General features: G+C 41.0%; 4 protein-coding genes across 6 annotated transcripts; 3 read left to right on the top strand and 1 right to left on the bottom strand.

Annotated features, from left to right (window-relative positions):
- On the top strand, positions 1-3,181 carry LOC118105385 (ferritin, heavy subunit). Its single transcript, XM_035153088.2, has 5 exons — positions 1-309; positions 988-1,093; positions 1,952-2,098; positions 2,394-2,519; positions 2,735-3,181. Exons 2-5 carry the CDS (start codon positions 992-994, stop codon positions 2,891-2,893), a joined length of 534 nt encoding a protein of 177 aa, XP_035008979.1. The 5' UTR covers positions 1-309; positions 988-991; the 3' UTR covers positions 2,894-3,181.
- A 754-nt stretch (positions 3,182-3,935) lies between these two features.
- mcee (methylmalonyl CoA epimerase) lies at positions 3,936-8,131 on the bottom strand. The gene is made up of 3 exons (XM_035153102.2): positions 7,988-8,131; positions 6,844-7,184; positions 3,936-5,152 (listed from the first exon to the last, which is right to left on the bottom strand). Exons 1-3 carry the CDS (start codon positions 8,013-8,015, stop codon positions 5,000-5,002), a joined length of 522 nt encoding a protein of 173 aa, XP_035008993.1. The 5' UTR covers positions 8,016-8,131; the 3' UTR covers positions 3,936-4,999.
- mphosph10 (M-phase phosphoprotein 10 (U3 small nucleolar ribonucleoprotein)) lies at positions 8,027-12,858 on the top strand. Its single transcript, XM_035153076.2, has 11 exons — positions 8,027-8,190; positions 9,107-9,782; positions 9,874-10,055; positions 10,150-10,315; positions 10,651-10,792; positions 10,919-10,986; positions 11,074-11,211; positions 11,299-11,409; positions 11,704-11,811; positions 11,901-12,131; positions 12,583-12,858. Exons 1-11 carry the CDS (start codon positions 8,105-8,107, stop codon positions 12,733-12,735), a joined length of 2,061 nt encoding a protein of 686 aa, XP_035008967.1. The 5' UTR covers positions 8,027-8,104; the 3' UTR covers positions 12,736-12,858.
- Positions 12,859-13,776: 918 nt separating this feature from the next.
- ist1 (IST1 factor associated with ESCRT-III) lies at positions 13,777-19,020 on the top strand. 3 transcript variants are annotated; one of them, XM_035155754.2, is made up of 10 exons: positions 13,777-13,898; positions 14,410-14,513; positions 14,670-14,850; positions 14,971-15,058; positions 15,159-15,242; positions 15,412-15,522; positions 15,615-15,836; positions 16,208-16,309; positions 16,835-16,841; positions 17,022-19,020. In XM_035155754.2, exons 2-10 carry the CDS (start codon positions 14,426-14,428, stop codon positions 17,186-17,188), a joined length of 1,050 nt encoding a protein of 349 aa, XP_035011645.2. In that variant the 5' UTR covers positions 13,777-13,898; positions 14,410-14,425; the 3' UTR covers positions 17,189-19,020. The 3 variants fall into 3 exon arrangements, with proteins under 3 accessions (XP_035011645.2, XP_035011643.2, XP_035011644.2); XM_035155752.2 differs by having other exon boundaries at positions 16,796-16,841; XM_035155753.2 differs by having other exon boundaries at positions 13,778-13,898; positions 14,414-14,513; positions 16,796-16,841.
- Positions 19,021-19,304: the final 284 nt, after the last annotated feature.

The raw sequence follows: 19,304 nt of genomic DNA, 5'->3' as shown, positions 1-19,304 counted from the left end.
ATCGAAGCGCGCTCCTCAGTCGACTCCTCGCTAGCGGACAGTGAAGGTTACCTGCTTCAACAGTGCTTGAACGGCAACCTCTCATCTTGTCTCCCAACACCTCGGCTTAGGACCTTTCCATCCGATCAACTCCTCCATCCTCCCGCATCTCACCGCAACTAAACATCCAACATCCACCTCCGAGGAAACACCGTCCCGAACACCGTTAGCCCGACAGCTAGCCAACCGTTTGTTGTGCTAACGACACGAGACGCTGCTTTTCAACCTCCTCACAGGACGAAGAAGTACAGACACCAACACCGACGTTTGGTAAGGAGTCTTTGTTTCCTCATGTGCGTGTTAACGTGTTTGTCACGGACGGGCACACGCACACACACGCAACACGCTGCGTCAGTGTTGTTGTTTTCTTTCTTCTGCGGCCTTTTACGCAGACTCTTCCCTGCGTCATCTCCTCAGCTCGGGGACATCTTCACCACAGACTCGGACATTTCAAACTAAACAGTCCTCACACACTTCACTGTTTTCACTATGAGCCTCCATGTTTACTCTGCTGTAATATTATGTTAAATATTTGTGGTGAAAACCGTTTTAAATTAAAGGATTTAATAATAATAAGCTTTAATGTCAATGACAAGAATTGTGTGTTGCATAAGTAAATAAAGCCTGGTTTATAATTATCAGCAGATATTTGGAAAATCGAATAAATCCCCTACTAATTTGTGGTGATCTGTTTTAGTTTTTTTTGTGAAGTAGTTTGGGGCTGTTGATGAGGAAAGGATGCGATTTAATCAAATTTATCAGAGAATAAGGTGACGTCTTCAAATTACGTTTTTTTTTTCCCGACCAACAATTCGAAACCCCAAATATATTCAGCTTTTTTTTTCCTTCTGCAAATGCACTAATCAATAACTTTACTAATTCAATTGTATATTTTTTGTTGATCAGTTGTCCCGTTGTGAGACGTTTGGTTTGTTTGCTGTGTTTCAGAACCATGACTTCCCAAGTGAGACAGAACTTCCATCAGGACTGCGAGGCTGCAATCAACAGGCAGATCAACCTGGAGCTGTACGCCTCCTACGTCTACCTGTCTATGGTGAGAGTCCAGTCCATTTATAGAGGAAAAACCTTGAAGCCATAAATAAGATTAAATAAAGTAGAAGTGGTTGGTGTAAAGGGAAGTAGTTTATAACAGCAATCCTGGTAATGGTTATTATGCCTGATGATTTTAACTCTGTTTAAACGTACTGGTTATTTAACTGCTCTGCTGGCCGAGCTGTTAGTGTTTTCTCGAGTGTTGCCTGTGTGCCAACGTCCTTCACAGGGATGAAAGAGCACGTGGGATGTTTGGGTGGGGGAAGGCAAGGCAGCCGTTGGCCATCTTAAATAAACACAGTCGTCAGAGCAGCCATTTATTTCCAACTAGAACAACTTGTAAACATGTTTTTAGGAACCTGTTTGATAGCATTTGCCTGAACTGAGGTGAATGAATGTTGTGTGGCTGAGTAATAACACAAAGGTTGAAGTTGCTTCATGTGCAGAGGCAAGGCAGATGGTGCGTTGCCTTGTAATTGTTATAATTTTTATAAATGATTTACAAGGTGTGTTGAGACATATTTTAAAGGTTTTGTATTCTATTTACCTTGCGTGTCTGAGCTGTAACTACTTCCAGTCCTGCTGAACATTAATATTTTTTACCACCAACATCATTACTGGCCAAAGGTGTATGAGTATGGCTTTGTGAGATATGATTCGGTTTTGGACGACACTGAAACACATTTTTTTTTTCTTGTAACTGAATTTTGTCAAATTAGCCTCTGCCCATGTGGTTGTTTTTTTGGATGTGTGTAGTAATTTTGCTGCCCAGGAATGTGTGCTCTCCTTCACCCACATTTCACCTGAGGGAAATGTCTAGTTTTGAAAACACTAACTTTGTCCTCTTTTCTCCTCACAGGGTTACTTCTTTGACCGGGATGACCAGGCATTGCACAACTTTTCTAAGTTCTTCCGTGATCAGTCACACGAGGAGCGGGAGCATGCTGAGAAGCTAATGAAACAACAGAACCAGAGGGGGGGGCGGATCTTCCTTCAAGATATCAGGGTATGAGCTCCCGGTTCATCTAATGTGTGTCTATATAAAAAAAATATAGATATAAATGTCTGTTTTCTAGTGATTTCTTTTCCATATCTATAATGTTGGGTGGGTAACATAAGGTCATACAGATACAGAGGGTGGGAGGGCGCTGTCCAGCTTATCTTTCTCGGACATCCACAACACACACCCTAAATCTTGAGTAAAACGTTAAACTGCAAACCCGCGTTGTGTCGGGTTACTAGACTCCTACCTTTTCATTAATGAGTGTCTCACTGCTCTCTTGACCTGCTTTGTGTTGCAGAAACCAGAGAGAGACGAGTGGGGCAGTGGGATCGAGGCTCTTGAATGTGCCCTGCAGCTGGAGAAGAGCGTGAACCAGTCACTACTGGAGCTGCACAAGCTCTGCGCTGATCACAACGACCCACATGTGAGTATTAATCAAACACTTCTTCGTCTTCCTCTTTAAGTCAAACTTTAAGTTTTAGAGAACACCAGTCCCAATCATTAAAAAAAAGAGGTGTCCAGTATTATATTACTAGTACATAAGCTTATCAAGAAACAGATCTGGTATTAGGCATAGGATTTTTTAAAAGTTCTCATTGTATTTGTTTAATTTAAAATATGATCCATCTCTCTTTTCAGCTGTGTGACTTCATCGAGACGCACTACCTGGACGAGCAGGTGAAGTCCATCAAAGAGCTGGGAGACTGGGTGACCAACCTGCGTCGCATGGGAGCTCCTAGCAATGGCTTGGCCGAATACTTGTTTGACAAACACACCCTGGGCAAAGAAAGCAGCTAAATCCCTGCATAGTTCCTTCTCAGACGCCTCTATATGTATATTTGTATCTTGCGTCTAAGTATTTTAAACAATACAAAGGCGTCTGCATGGTAGTGGCTTGTCGTTTGGAACATGTTCGCTTCTTCTCATTGCTGTTTCCTCTAATCTTAACATCTATGAAACGCCTGAGTGCTAGTCCATTCAAATCGTCTCTCATATCTTGCTCTCTCTTTCAGCTGCATTCTTGTCATTACGATGCTGAGTTTTATGCCAAGAACTGTTGAATAAATTGAGCCCTCTGGATTCTGATCAGTCTCATATTTGAATGTCTGTGTTAAGAAAAGGTAATTTGAATGGTCTAAATTAAGCCACGTCTGAAAAACCGCAAAAGTCCTCCACGGACAGTGAAAGAGGAATTGTAGAATAAACTATTTGTTTCACTTCCATTACCTGAGGAAAACATAACTCGAGTCCTAATTATGGGTAGTGATCATAGTGTGGAACAAACTCTAAATTAAACCCAGGTTTTACATCTTCACATCTGAAACTGACTGTATTTAAACAAATCCAGAACAAAATGTTGGTAGCTGACGGAGACTCCAAAGTGCCTAATCAACAATATAAACACTGTTTATCTGAATATAAAGATCATAATCACTGCTTTCCTCACAGTCTGGTCTCTAGAATATAAACACCAACAATCCCAAATAAGCAGCTTGATGTGAAGCTAATTCATATCATCTGCTGTTCACACTCATTGGTGTCTGAGACTTTCGTAGACTGCTGTGACCTTTAAAGTTGTATGTTGACTTTTCTGGACCCTTTGGAGGGTTTCTGAAAAACTTATGCAACAGGCATTTATGACTCAAACGTTTTCCACGTGTAAATGAAATATCTAGCAGATGCATTCAGTGTTTTTCTGTTATGGATCTCGCCTGTTTCTGTGATTGGTACCAATGTGAATCCCTCGAGTAGTGATTCAGAAGTAACAAGACAGTAAACCACAGCGCTAATGCCACCAATAATGAAAAGGCCAGAATGTTCTGACAGTAAAGCTCATACCTCCAAGTCCAACAGTTCCCTTTACTTCACTCAAGCTGCACCAAATTTACAGAGAACAGTCATCAAATGTGCCACATTTCTTTCAACATCCATTAATTATTCTCAGAAAAATCAATGAAAATGTTGAAAAGTGCCTCTCACAATCTAAAAGTGAAAGGAATCCCTGGATCAGTTCTTCCTTGGCTCATGTCCCAACGCTCCACAAAATGTCAGGGTAATCGCATGAGTAGTTTTAGTGTAGTCCTGCAAACTAACAAATCAAAATGCAGATGAAATGCCTCCTTGGCCGAATGGACTTTGAAACAGCTTTAGACCTGTAATCAACACACAACTACATATACGTATAAATCTTTTTATATGCAAGAAAATGCATTTGGACCTTGAGTTAACATCCTCTGTAATACATGAGGATGATTCATGATGTTTTTACTGCACTCCTGAACATACTGTACTGAAAGTGTTTCATTTTTGCTACTGTCAACCAATCTCCAAACATTTCCGAGTTTAAAATTTATGAAGAAAATGTCATTGTTTTAACCTAATTCAATCATTTTCATTGTAGGATCTGTTTCATTCTAGTGAAATTATTGTAGAGTTGTAAATCGTGTAAAAATAAACAGTAACAGCCATGTTATGGTTAAAATAATTAAGTACTTAATGTGAACTCATCAGCTGGAAATGCAGATATTAAACTTTGTTTAAATCTTTCTGCAGTTCGTACTGGATCCTGTATGTAATGACTACATACAGGATCCTGTGTGTCGTAGCACATTGGAGTGAAGTTAAACTCCTTTTTAAATGCAATTGGACAAACTGTATATTCAACATTCATCAGAAATACACTTTATGGAAGCGGTCATAACACACCACTCTGTAGTTTATTCCCAACTAGAACAGCTCTGAACAACAGTGAGGCACCTTTCTCAAACGAGAAGTTCAAAACTTGTGCTACAAAGTGCTACAATGAACAATATTACAAAATCAACATTTGTTGATAATCAGATTCACTCTGGAATATGTGAAGGTGAATTCACAGCGACCACAGTCCCGGTCATATTGAGGCTTTCACGCTTCTTCCAGCTCCACCAGCACGCCATCACAGTCTTTAGGATGAAGAAACATCACTGGTTTCCCATGAGCACCTATCCTGGGCTCTGCTGACAGAGTTCTGATGTTCTTAGCTTTCAGGTCGGCTATCGCAGCGTTGATGTTGTCCACCTGCAACCCAGGAGCAAAATGTGTTCATTATTCATCTCACTTCACTTAGTCTGATTCAGACTCATATAAAATTCAGTAAAATTAATGGATCTATTGTATGAAATATAAAACAGAGGGACAAGTGGGACAACACGGTTTAAAATGTGCAACATTAAAGCTGCTTTCAGACATGAGCTGACATCCGGACATTTTCCTTTCTCAAGAGTTTTTGGAGACAAAGGCTGATGTCGTTGTGCTGTGAACACAAACATGTGATTTTCACCACAGAGTTAAAGCGCCATGTCCTCCCAGCACTCTACCCAGGCTCCACCCCTCACCTGAATTCTTTTTACAACTTTCTGTTGTTGTCGTGAACGTGTCGGACTTTGACCACCTCCTGCTGCGTTCTTCATATGTGAAAAGCAAACTCCAGAAAATGTCCAGACATTTTACAGAATTAATGTCTGAAAAAGGCGTGTTTTTTTTTAAATAACACAGCCCACAAAGCTATCTCTTTCAATTCACTCATCCCAAACTCAAGTACATTCCTAATAGCACTGAAGACTTCTGCACAAAACCCCCCGCAGCCAGAGATGTGGCACGTTTGGTTTCAAGTAGCGTTACTGTGATAAGAATAAATTAGACAGCAGATGTTTCTGAAGTGATTATTTTCTGAAGGGTTATAATCAGCATGGGACAGTTTGCTGTTCACAAATAAGATTCGTTAGCGCCCTCTGGAGGACAAACCTTTTAATGTTGACACTTTCTGCTGCTGGTTGACAACTGCATACATTTCTTTCACATTTTTGTAAACCTTGTTTCTAGATGTATAGAGGGAACGATGATGACACTGAACTTTAGACTCTGATGCCTTAAAACATAATTAAAATGTAATAAAATGTGCACTTGTGAATACAACTGCACAGTCTCTGGAACCAAACAGCACTTTGGGGATTTTTTTTGATAAATCCAGAGCTGACATTTTGAATAATCAGACACAGTTGTAACTGTTAAGGAACGGGTGATGGACACATGTTAAGTACTTCAGTGGCAATAGAGACCTGATGTTGACCTTGTTGATGATAAACACTTTGACCCTTCACAGTAGGTAAAGCAGGGGTGTAAACTAAATATTAATGATGGTTGAATTCTTTCCACGGTCCTGGTATTGTGCGTGCTGCCTCACTGATGCACTGTTATGGTTTACTGGGACAGAGCCATCAAAGATTTAACACCTATGCTTCTCCGAGTATGACGCATCAAAAAGTCCTGTAGTGCATGTTGTTGTTAGTTACCTCTGCCAGTGAGGTTATGTTTTTGCCCCTGTCCATTTGTTTTTGCAAAAACTACTGAACAGATTTCCACAAAACCTGGTAGAAGGATGAGCCAAGTAAGAACTCCTTCATCCTGATGCCGATCCAGAGGAAGTGGCAGATGCAACATTTTCACCAATTTTTTTAATCAGGCATATTAAGAGGACTAATATCAATGAGTATGTGTAATTTGGTGCCTTGACTCATTTTAGGGGGAATGTGTTGGGACTTGGTGGAGCTATGAGCTCAACTGGGTGCCATTCTAGTTATACCTGTGGTTTTCCTGCAGCAAGAAAGCTCAATTCAACCTGATCTAAAAGTAGGTTCTATATAAAACTGGTGAGATCTAGCTAATAAAATGTCCACTGACTAAAAGGACTGCGATAGATGCCGCCTCACCTCGATACAAATGTGGTGCATCCCTCCAGACTTGTTCTTTTGTAAGAAGCCAGCGATCGGGCTCTTCTCCCCCAGAGGATGGAGCAGCTCCAGCTTCGTGTTGCCGAGCTCCACAAACACCGTGTAGACGCCGTGCTCGGGCAGGGGCACCTTGGCACTCACCGTGGCCCCGAGCACGTCCCGATACAGAGCCGTGGCCTTCTCCATGTCAGGGACAGCGATCGCGATGTGGTTCAGCCTCCCCAGCTTCCACAGAGATGAGGGAACGCCCTGGTGGAGGGGTGATGTCATTGAATAAGCCCTCAGGAGTGGGAGACGGGAACATCTGGAGAGACCTGCCACTGAATAAAAGAATGATGAGATGAGAAGGTGGAGCCTTTACCTAAACTTACCTAAATCCTCTTTGTCCCCACTGCCTGACATTATCCCATCTGTACCAACTTCCAACTCGTACAAAGCTTTATGATGTTTACAGACTGAACACTACATGTTTTTGCACCTGCATCACTCCATCAAATGAAATTGAACTAGATCTTTCATGCCATGTGACATGCTGCCCCCAAATCATATCAGATATAATTTACTAGATATGAGTCCTTCTTATATTACACATGAACATTGACTCAAAACAAATGCTGAACTGTAATGTTAGTCTAGAAAAATAGGACAAACCCCTTTTTGATGAATTTGAGTGCTTCATATATTTGATATGAATATTTTACAACACACATTTTACACAGAAGAATTGTGTTACATCCCTCCAGAGGAGTTCAGAGACAGGAACACTGAAGCAGATGTAGTGTCTTGTATTTTAGTTTAGTAATGATACTTCCTGTTAGTTTTACCTTTTTATTTAGTGAGTATATGAAAGTTGTGGTCGAGACGATTTTAACTGTAGTGAGTGAAATCATCTTTGCCGTCACATTAAATAAATGCAGGAACTTTTTTATCAAACAAAACACGAGAAGTCGCGTGTTTGCAGCTACAGTCTATGGTTTGCAGCAGCTGCGTGAACTGAACATGAGCTTTAACTGAGACATCGGTATGAAACAGAAGAGTTGAAGTCTTGTTTAATATTCTACAGTAAACAAAAAAATGGACACAGCGCAGAAAATCATTCTTTTCATTATTGACACAAACCAACCTGCAACCTTCAGCACGGCGGACGCCATCTTTGGACCCCGGAACCAAGCAACAGCGGAACGGTTTCTCCGTGAGCCTGTTTACCTGCGACACAGGCACACACGCATGTGGGGACAAGATGGCGAGCGGAGAAATGTGGAGCGCGCTGGAGGAGTGTGTGAAGACGATAAATGACAACACATCACAACCAGAGGATTTTCTCAGGCAAGTGTTTCCACCGCGTGTGTTGGTGAAGAAGCTGTATAATGTCGCAGCAGCTTCGTTAAACGCGCTGTTCGAACGTGAGAGGCTCGGCTAGCTCACCGCTAGCTAAAGCTAACACGAACAAGGACCCAGCTCCTGTGCTCCTGTACTATCAGTGCTGCAGCTTATAAATACTCTGTAACATGTAAAATTACTTTAAAATCATATAGTACTAGTTATTTATATTGTTTTGATGTCCAGCTCTGGATCAGGCCCATTCAAAGGGTCAGGGTATCAATCTGAGATCATCAATGAGGCACAGCTGGCCCCTGATTTCATCTTCAACACTGACTCGAGATTCTGACCTCTTATAGATTTAAACAAGGATAATACGCAAGTGACAGGAAGTGAAGTAGCTGTAGGAGTGACTGCAGTGAATGCAAGATGCACTCGTAAAGATTTAAATATCCTCGTTGTACATAAATTCAGGGCTGAGCTATAAAGCCATAGTTATACATTTATGTTTCGTCACTGATTCAGTGTAGTTAGCAGATATTGACGATCAAAGCAATTGACATAAGCAGTAAGAACACAAATCTTGCTGTGATGTAACACCTGTATTTAAGGCTTTTATTTTTATACTTGTCTGTTAATTTGTATGAAATTATCAAAGAGGATCTTTATTTCCAGTGAAGCAACAAAGTCTGCAATAAACCTTTGAGTGGGAAAACTGAAACTGTCCCTTAGAGACAGAATTACAATGCTCAGGGCTAACAGTCATTCTTTAACCAGCGTAATGTTTATGCATCACAGATGGATGTATTACATTATAGATGTCATTGAAGATGATAAGCCACCTTAAGACAAATGCAAATAAAAAAGTTTGCTTTTAATAACTCGGTCTTGCTTTACTGATTGTGTGTTTCCAACGTTGCAGTCTTCAGGATGGAGTGGCTGCAGACTTTACCTCTCTCACTAAGACCCTGTATGACCTCCATAAAGCCCAGGAGCCTGCAAGTTATAAAGGCAGCCTGTTGACACAGCTGGTGGTGGAAGACTTCGATGAAGAGCAGATCTGGCAGGAGCTGGAGCTGCAGAACAATGCTGTCCTGAAACACTTTAAAACGACCATTGATGAGGCTGTGTCAGATGAGACTTTAACAGTGCTGGTAGAGGAGGAGGAGGAGGAAGAGAATGGTGATGAAGCAGAGGTTGAGACTGATGATGAAAATGTTGATGATGGGGAAGAAGAAGAGGAGGAGAAGGAGAAACCACGCAAACAGCCAAGGAAAAAGGCCGTGGAGGCTGAGGCTTACACAGACGAGGACTCTGATTTAGATTTTGACGTGGATGCTCTTGAGAAGCGAGAGAAACGGAAGAAGGAGATCGGGAAGAAAGGCTCACAGACAAAATTTGTTCCTTCTGAGATTGATGATAAATTCTTCAAGCTGTCCGAGATGGAGTCCTTTCTCGATGATATGGACAAGCAGGAGGGAAAGGGAGATGAGGACGAAGATGGCGTTAACTATTTCCGGGACCTGGCCTCTGATGAGGATGAGGATGATCTTGACCTCGAAGAAATAATTTCTACCAAACAGCAAAAGAAAAAAACGGTAAATATTTATCACATATTAATCATCTATTTGAATGTGTCCCGATGACGCAGACCACGGGAAATCAGTTGATTATTGTTATTGTCTGCAGGTAAAGAGCTCCAGGAATCTCAAGTACAAGGACTTCTTTGATGCTGTGGATAGTGAACCAGCTAAAGCAGATGAGCAGTCAGATGGTGAGGACGACAGCGAGGATGAAAGCCCGGCGAAGGGTGAAGAACCAATAGATGACGAAGATGATGACTCTGATGGTGAAGAGGAGGGTGACGATGAGTAAGTGTGATTAATATTATGCAGTGTGTATAACTATATGTGGGAGAATCATGTTTGGTTTATTCCACTATGTTTGTGAACCACTCTTCGATAGGGATGAAGGGGGAAGTCACCTCAAACCTTCCAGTAAGAAAGTGGCCTTTAACCTCCCTGGAGACGAGGACAGTGAAGGAGAAGTGGTGGAGGACATTTTTGGAGGAAAAAGTCAGAATTCAGCGAAATCTGAATCAAAGTCATCATTTGAGAAACGACAAGACAAGGTAACGAGGTTTAAACTATACATTAATTTATTTTGAATTTTTTCTATTTAACAAATTAATAATATCCTCTCTTATTCAGGCTAAGAAGCATTTGAGTGCCTTATTTTTAAATACTATGCAAGAGATAAAAAACGTTTTGGTTCTAATTTGATAGCATTCAGTCCAGACCTTTGTTGAGTTGAAGGTGATATGGAAAAGTAATTATGTCTAAACTGGTACTTGAGGCAACCTATCCTCACCTGTGCAACCCCTTGAGTGTTTAAGTGCAAGCCAGGTTTCCATCTGTATGCCCACTGATATTGATTATTATATCCTTTTGTTTTCCTAACCTACAGATGTCAGAGAAGATTGGGGAGCTGGAGAAAGCAGCTCTTACAGCGAAGCCCTGGCAGTTGTCTGGAGAGGTGACGGCACAGACACGTCCCGAGAACAGCATGCTGGAGGAACATGTGGAGTTTGAGCAGACGTCCAGGATGGGTGAGTAACTCATCTGGGTTTGTGTGCATCTTATCAATGTTGTTATATATTTATACTCTTTCACTAAGGGCCCTCTCTGTATGTGCTACATTAAATTCATCAACAACATTCTATCTTCTCTTTTAGCTCCTAGTATCACAGAGGAAACCACACTACAGCTTGAGGACATCATTAAACAGAGAATTAAAGACCAGGTTAGTCACAATAACTTTGTTTTTATATTGTCTCGACACAAAGGATTTTGTTGCCTGATAATAACATCAACCTTGTGTTTCCATCAGGCATTTGATGATGTGGTTCGTAAGGAGAAACCCAAAGAGAAGGTGTTTGAGTACAAGAAGAGACTAACATTGGACCACGAGAAGAGCAAGCAGAGTCTCGCAGAAATCTATGAGCAAGAATACCTCAAGCAGAATCAGGTTTGACTTTTCATCTTGTTTCCACTGTGACTCCAACACATATGAACCTTTGCTGCATTCATATTTTTGTATTTGTCTTTATTTCAGCAAAAGACCGAGGAGAAGGAGAACCCAGCCCACGTGGACATTCAGAAGCTTATGGACACACTCTTCCTAAAACTGGATGCTCTCTCCAACTTCCACTTCACACCTAAACCAGTAAGTTTTGTCTGACAGCATTAAATATGCCTGAAATAGGGAGGCTGTTCTTTTGAAAGATAAATAGAAGTTAACTGAGTCAGCAGGCAACAGAAATAATAGGCTCAGTTTAATCTGTGATTCTTATTGCAATAAAAACGTTTTAATTCATAGAAAGTCATATCATGTAAAAATGCAACATGTCATCCTATCAAGAACAAAACTGTTATTACAGCAATTGCATTCAAAATTAAAGTAAAGTTAAACTGTAAATATGAACAAAAAAGTTCCTAACCACCTTCATGTTGTCCACAGCCTGTTCCTGAGGTCAAGGTGGTGTCTAACTTACCATCCATCACAATGGAGGAGGTGGCTCCAGTCAGTGCCAGTGATGCAACTCTGCTCGCACCAGAAGAAGTCAAGGTTTGTCATCCATCCACGTTCAAAACATGTATTTTGATCTTGGTATATTTTGTCAAGCACTGTCTATTAATACTCTCCTCTAACCACAGGAGAAGAACAAAGCAGGAGATGTACTGGGTGATGTTGAGAAGACGTCGACAGACAAGAAGCGTGAGAGACGCCAGAAGAAGAAGGTGAAGCGTCTGAAGATCATGGAGAAAGAAAAGAGACAGAAACTTAAAGAGGCCAGTAAAACTGGAGAGAACAAAAAGCTAACAAAGACTGAAGTCACAGAAAACCTGAAAAAACTCACAAAAGGAGGCAAAGCCACAATACTCAAGGTGAGTGGTCATCTTTAATACGATTATAAATAGAAACAATAGGAATCAAGTGAACTGTTCTCCTGTGCATTTTGATCAGATATTAGAGATTATTAGAGAACCTTTCCAGTAAATAAAATGAATTATAGCTCGACTTAACTACATTTCAGAAAATATGTCGCAAATCACTATATTTGACATCTATAGTCCCCCCCACCCCCACCAACACTGACTCAATCAATGAAATGCTCAGATGAATAAAAAAAACTATCTGGTGCTGTGTGTCCTGCATCAACTGATATGTTAGCTTCTTACTGCATCATAAACTAGGTCATCTATTTTAAGTTCTTAGACTGATTGCTCAATACTCTGCTTCCATTGCGCAGACATCTTCACACACTTAAATGGTAAAATAACATTATTGTGAATGTTCCTGAGGTAACTGAACTAACGGTGTGTTCCTCTTTTCCAGGACGAGGGAAAGGACAAGGCTCTGAGGTCGTCTCAAGCCTTCTTCTCTCAGCTGCAGGACCAGGTGAAGAGTCAGATCAAAGGTGCAAAGGACCAGGCTTCAAAGAAGAAGAAGAAACACAAAGAGGTCTCCGTCAGCAAACTCAAGTTATAATAACTGATGGTTTGTTATGTGAGATCAACTTGTTATTGTACAGAGTCTTTTTACGAGCAAGCAGAAATTTATTAACTCTGAAAGTATGTTTCCATTTTCATTTAAATAAATCAGTTGTCTAAATCCTGGTGTGTATTTGGTCTTTGTTAGAGCACTTGGAGTTGTTGAAATATTACCAGTATAACGCCAGTGGAAATCCATAGAAAACCATAGCAGGTGATCACATAAATGAAACGTTTGTATAACGCTGTTCAATAACAAATTTAAACCACCTAACATCAAAATGGACTTATTAATGAGAACTATTTCCTGACTCAGTCAGGCTCGCGAGGCTTTGATCATCACCACATACGTCATCAACACAAGCCTTTATACGCGCTTCACAAAAATCTTCCTGTATTACTCGACACACGCCTCGAAGCCTCGACACGGAAGGACACATCACTAATGTTTTGTATGTAACAACTTCAAGTGATTTTGTGGATTTTTATATTTTCAAACAAGAAGAGGTAAATGCAATTTCTGCAGCAAACAGACACATTAAAATGAGCTTTTATTTAGTGTTTACACACTTTTGCATTCACTACAGCGCTAACTAAAAATAATATTGAAGCATTTTTGGTTTATGCAAAAGTTTGGACACCCAACTAAAATAAACCTGGTGCATTCAAGGGAGGTTGGAATGATCGGATAATCTAAGATTACATTTTTTTCTTGTTATTACTAAATAAGGACAATGCTCAGACACTAACCAGTAGCTTTTATTGCGATCGTCTCAAATTTCTCACTTTTTTCATTTTGCAAACTATGTTTATCTCTCACAAGCAGCTAACTTCATACTTTTTAACTAAAACCGACAGTTTAATAATGAATGTGTGTACGTTTTAAATAATTTAAACATAAACATACCACACATTTTGTTTTATTCGGGATTTTCACCCACACTCTGCGGATCACGAGCAATTTTCAGGCCCTGACACACAGCATGTTTATGATTTACCTACATGTCATTTTTCCGATTATTCCGCGGCCACGTGAATACACTATAAGACTCCGCCCCTTACAGAAACGTCCCATGACGTGAGTGAAACTCATTGCGGAAGTGACCGAGGCGACAGACGCAAACAAACAAGTTGGTGCGGACGATTGACGGATATTTACCGGTAAGTTACGGTCGCTCTCTACGACGCTGGCGAATTATTTCAATGTTTCATCAGTTTGTATCGCTGAAGCTAACGTTGAGCTAGGTAGCTAGTGCAAACGATGACACAACAGAGACGTGCTAACAGAAAGCTATCTTAACAGGTGTAACATTACAGCTATACTAATGCCTTCCAAACACAACAATGCTGTGGTTTATTATAAATGTGAAAATGATAAATAAGAAAGGTAAGATTGTATCGTTTCGAGTGGCACGGCTCATGTGTCTTTGTTAGCTGTCCGGCTAAAGCTAACTTCCGTAATGTTACGTAGTTTGCACAGTGTCAGTGAGCTAGCTTAATTGGTATCGCGGTGTTTATGTTTGTTTGGGAGTAAATCTGCGGAGTCATTCTGCCGCGATGGGCTGGTCATGCCCACGTGATTAAGTGACTCGATCGGAGGTGAGGTCAGCTGGCCTGTGTTGCCTGGTTTCGGTTGAATACTTCCGCCCCTCTCATGCTCTCCTGCTCTCAGACAGAACACCACCATCATGCTGGGAGGAGGATTCAAAGCAGAGAGGCTGAGAGTGAACCTCCGGCTGGTCATCAACCGACTGAAACTCCTCGAGAAAAAGAAGAGTGAGTCCTGGGCTGGGTGAAAAAAACACGCGTTTCCCCTCAGCTGATCAGTGGATTCGTGCTTGGAAGTCAAGATTGTTTCTTAGATATAATTCTCCCGTCTAATCACTGTTTATCTTTCACCCTCCCCCTCCCATTCACAAATTTACAATAAAGCTGAGCTCGCTCAAAAGGCAAGGAAGGAGATCGCCGATTACCTGTCATCAGGAAAAGATGAGCGTGCTCGGATCCGTGTGGAGCACATCATCAGAGAGGACTACCTGGTGGAAGCCATGGAGATCCTGGAACTGTACTGCGACCTGCTGCTGGCTCGCTTTGGCCTCATTCAATCAATGAAGTGAGTACTAAACACACTGATGCACAGTCTACATGAATTTTCCACTCCGGCCTTTGACATAGTCCATCTGCCTGTCGCAGTGCTCAGCCTTGTCAAGCCAGTTTCTGTTGTTTCGATCAGGGAACTGGATCCAGGCTTGCAGGAAGCAGTGTCCACACTCATCTGGGCAGCGCCTCGTCTTCAGGCAGAAGTGTCTGAACTAAAAATTGTAAGTGCTTCTAAATTCCAGCAATCCCAGGAGTATTTAACAAGGTCTGTCTATTTATTAGATTTGTCTTGACAGTCTTATCTCTGAACCTTTCTTGCAGGTGTCTGAACAGCTATGTGCAAAATATAGCAAGGAGTACGGCAAGCTGTGCAGGACAAACCAGATTGGCACAGTCAATGACAGGGTAGGGTTTTTTTCTCCCACCAGCTGCCAATGGGTCTTTTCAAGATTATTGTTGGTGTGTTGTTGTTTTATATGTGAGCTAAAGTATCTTATCTTATCTTAATAGCACATGAACCTTTAGTCTGGTAAGTTTTTATCAGTAGCTTACTAAATATCTGTTGTGTTTTTAGCTGATGCACAAACTGAGCGTAGAGGCCCCTCCCAAGATCTTGGTAGAGCGCTACCTGATTGAGATCGCCAAGAACTATAATGTGCCGTACGAACCTGACGCCATGGTCCGGGTGAGCATTTAAGAATCAGTTATCACTCACTGTCAAGGATCAAGTCGTACACTCTGTTTACTTACCGCTCATCCACTCCTGTCTCTGGACAGCCTGAGGTGGCTCCTGGCGAGGAGGCAGACCTGATTGACGTGGACAATGACAAGAAGTTTGGAGGTGGAGGAGGGTTTGGAGGTGGAGGTGGAGGTGGAGGAGGAGGAGGTGGCGGTTTCGCTATGCCTCATGCTGGTGCTATGCCTATGGGCATGCCTATGGGCATGCCGATGCCTATGCCAATGCCAACAGCTTTCAACTATCCAGCACCCAAAGGAGCCGTAAGGAATTATTTTTAAAGACTCTATTCTTTATTACTTGCACATGTGATTAAAACATTAGAGTTCAATAAGATAATTTATCCACAGTATAAACTGTCAAATCGACCAAATGAGTCCAAACATTAAAACTAAGTCTAAACTAAATCTTTTTCGAGACTAAAACATGTTTGAATTACAAAATGTAAAATTGTTTGTAATTTGAGGTAACGGGCCTTTCAACGAATGACAGCCATTCTTGAATATTACAATCATTGCACCCGAATTGTGACGTATGGCCTGAGAAAATGTTTGGATCTTTAACCCTTCTTAACCAAAAATGTACATTGGCAGCTGCCTCCATCAGACTTGCACCTGACTGTTGTTTTTTCCAGGAACCGTTTAATGCTCCAGTTGGAACCTATGACAACTTCCATCACCACATGGGAGGAGGGCAGCCCCCTCAGCTGCCCAATTTCCCCCCCACATACGAGTCCGTAAGTGACTGAACTCTTCCCATCCATGCCCCCTTCTCGTTCACACAGATGGACAGACGGACAGGGCAGGGCAACACTCAGGGAAGAGCAATTTATTCAGCTTGCTTGCAGTTTTGCCTGTCGTCTACACTTTTACACTGTTCCTCAGTTTTTGCTTCATCCGCATGGATGTCAGTAGCATGAGATGCTGATACCTAACTACTAACTATGACTTTATTAGTTGCTCTGGGTGGGATTAAATTGAACAGATGAGGGTGTTAATGCATTTTGGAGCGAGCTTAGGTTAGTGCAGTCTTAACACCCACTCGCTGAAGGTGGTGGTTTCTCAAAAGTCCCCTGCAGTGCTCCCTTTTCTTTTCTTACTGTTTGTGTTTCTCTGCAACATTCAATTTGATTGATAATTATTTCACAATACTAACCCTTATGAAATTATTTTATTTCAACATGAAGATGACAGAAGTCCTAAAACATTTGTCTGTGTTTCAGATTGATGACCTAACTGATGCGCCTTTTGTTCCTTCCCAGGCTGTAGGTGAGTTCTGCCAGACAGATGGCTAAATCATTTCCTAAACCTACTGGGTAGAGTAGTTTTAGCAAATTCTACCCCCAAAAAAGTATTATATACAAAAAGGTTACATTTCTATCACGTGCGAAGAACCCTATTCTTTATATAAACTCACAATTAATTTTTCAACCATATATTTCTCTCCAGGTCCTGGACCTTCATCTAAGCTATTTGACAACAACGCTCTCCCAGAACTCCCCTCTGTTCCAGACACACTCCCCACATCGTCCTTCGGCGGCAACACCACCAGCTCGGATGACATCGACTTTGATGATTTAACACGACGGTTTGAGGAGCTGAAGAAGAAGACTTAATTGCTATATCCCTGGTCAACACAAACACACAAAAACACACTCACACACACACACACACACACACACACACACAGTTCTGTGTCATCATCCGGAACAGGAATTTTGAAAAAGGCTATGTATCCCATTTGCATAGTTCTCCCCTTACATGGCGAATTAATCTCATACAGATATTAAACATACATGTATTCTTACCTCATATATATATATATATATAAATATGTCCGGCTCACCGAGGGTGTGGTTGCTAATTCAACCTCGTCACTTATCAGAAATCAAATTTCTGTTCACAGCTCTAGCGAGGAACCATATGCTTTAATATCTTTATACATATGACACATAATAAGAATTCTTACCACCATGTTGGTGTTGACCCCTTTTTGACCCTTTTTCATTTAAGATCACACTAACTTTTATATTTTCCCCATTTGTCTGTGTGATTTACTGTGTGATCATACCTAGATTTTAATCGTAGCTTTTCCCAGGGTTTTGGTTCTGACTAATAATTTAGGCTTCGATTTTACTTTGCACATGCTGTGTCCCTGTGATCTCTGCCTCTGTGTCGCTCACTTCTGGCTCAGACTCGTCAAACAAGCCCGACTGGCCATCCCAGTTTGGACGGTAGCTGGCATTCACACCCGTTTAGTTTACAGATAGGAAATGACATCAAGACAGATGGAAGCCATATTTTCATTGTCTTGCTCAGTCGTGCAGTTTTGTCGTGTGGGGAAATACTCTTTTTTTTATTTTTTATTTACACACTCCTTTCTCCCCGCTCTTCTAAAACTTCATGGTTTATTTATACCAGAGAAAAAACAGGGGTGAGCCTTCCCGGAAAAACTGATGGTGACTCATATCAAACCTTTTCTGTTCATATGTTACATGGGTGATGGGGCACAGATGTAAAACAGTGTATGGAAATCTGTAATAATGCATTCAAAATCATATAGATTGACCTATTAACATGGATAATTTAACTCTACAGCAAAAAAGTATCTAAAAATTATGTTTTTAAGCCCTTTTGAATGTCACTTTCAATAAACCTCAACCTGCACTTTCTTATTTTGTACGTAATTAATGTACAGGGAAAATGTGGGCAGACAACAGCAGTCACACAGCAACCTGATTGATGAGATGCAAATATTGACCCCAGACTAATGGTTTGTGTCGTCCTCTGTGATCGTGTGTGCAAGTCTTATACTTTATGTGCGCCACTTCATCTGCCTTAGTTACCATCTCTAATCAGAGGCCTTGTCAGTTTGTACTGAGTTTATCAATTTGTTATCCATCAAGACTGGATGAGTTACCTGCATTGAGTCGCAGTTGTTAAGATTATACTTTGCTTTACCCGTCAACAATTCTGTAAAATCTGTCGAATTGATCTTTGCATATTGGATTGAAAAAGAAAAAAAACGTCTCTACTGGAAACAGAGGTTTGTGTTTCCTGTGGTGAAGCGGGACTGAGACGGTTTTAGTTTTTTCGTGCAGACGTGATTTGTTGTTGCTGCAACCTGACCCCACCTAGGCCTGCTCGCATGGCAAATGAATGGTGGCCTTGAATAAAATGATTCACTGATCTCTGGAAAGCAGATTGAAGAGCGTTCCAGCCGGGTGATAGATGGAAGGTTGTGTATAGGTGTTACTCATGGTGGGGATAGTAGAGAGATTCATTACACTACAGAACTGTGATGTGCTCATGTGTCTTTTCTACGATGGACTGTTCTTTCATGCTATAAACCTTGACACACAAATTGTGTACTGTTGCAAAAAACAGAATTGTTTTTCCACTGTATAGTAAGATACCAATTTAATAAAAGATTATTTGGAACTGGAAACTGGTAAAGTTATTACACTATTCTTCACAACACTGTAATGTCAAATGGTAAACAGCAGGGGTCCTCAGTGTCAAGAAATACTCTTACAGGGATACCTACTACAACAAATCTCTTTCGATAAGGTGGGTTATATATCTTTGACGTTTAGTCTGTCTTACTTCCGACGAGAGGAATCAGTTCTTCATGGATTTTGATCGTATATAATTTATTTACAATACTATATAATACATCTTAATGGTCCTGAACCACACAGACATATTTTACCTGCAGGTCTCTAAATGTAA

Source organism: Hippoglossus stenolepis, chromosome 1 (genome assembly GCF_022539355.2).
Source record: "Hippoglossus stenolepis isolate QCI-W04-F060 chromosome 1, HSTE1.2, whole genome shotgun sequence".
Taxonomy (NCBI): domain Eukaryota; kingdom Metazoa; phylum Chordata; class Actinopteri; order Pleuronectiformes; family Pleuronectidae; genus Hippoglossus; species Hippoglossus stenolepis.
This window is presented reverse-complemented; position numbering and strand designations above follow the sequence as displayed.

Coding starts and splice junctions, on each gene's coding strand:
- LOC118105385 (XM_035153088.2), top strand. CDS start 992: ATGACTTCCCAAGTGAGACAGAACTTCCATCAGGACTGCGAGGCTGCA. Junction 1,094..1,951: donor CCTACGTCTACCTGTCTATG/GTGAGAGTCCAG, acceptor TTCTCCTCACAG/GGTTACTTCTTTGACCGGGA. Junction 2,099..2,393: donor TCTTCCTTCAAGATATCAGG/GTATGAGCTCCC, acceptor TTTGTGTTGCAG/AAACCAGAGAGAGACGAGTG.
- mcee (XM_035153102.2), bottom strand. CDS start 8,015: ATGGCGTCCGCCGTGCTGAAGGTTGCAG. Junction 7,185..7,987: donor CGCCGTGCTGAAGGTTGCAG/GTTGGTTTGTGT, acceptor TCTTTTATTCAG/TGGCAGGTCTCTCCAGATGT. Junction 5,153..6,843: donor TGCACCACATTTGTATCGAG/GTGAGGCGGCAT, acceptor CCTGGGTTGCAG/GTGGACAACATCAACGCTGC.
- mphosph10 (XM_035153076.2), top strand. CDS start 8,105: ATGGCGAGCGGAGAAATGTGGAGCGCGCTGGAGGAGTGTGTGAAGACG. Junction 8,191..9,106: donor CAACCAGAGGATTTTCTCAG/GCAAGTGTTTCC, acceptor CCAACGTTGCAG/TCTTCAGGATGGAGTGGCTG. Junction 11,812..11,900: donor TCGCACCAGAAGAAGTCAAG/GTTTGTCATCCA, acceptor CTCTAACCACAG/GAGAAGAACAAAGCAGGAGA.
- ist1 (XM_035155752.2), top strand. CDS start 14,426: ATGCTGGGAGGAGGATTCAAAGCAGAGAGGCTGAGAGTGAACCTCCGG. Junction 15,243..15,411: donor TTGGCACAGTCAATGACAGG/GTAGGGTTTTTT, acceptor TTGTGTTTTTAG/CTGATGCACAAACTGAGCGT. Junction 16,842..17,021: donor TGTTCCTTCCCAGGCTGTAG/GTGAGTTCTGCC, acceptor ATTTCTCTCCAG/GTCCTGGACCTTCATCTAAG.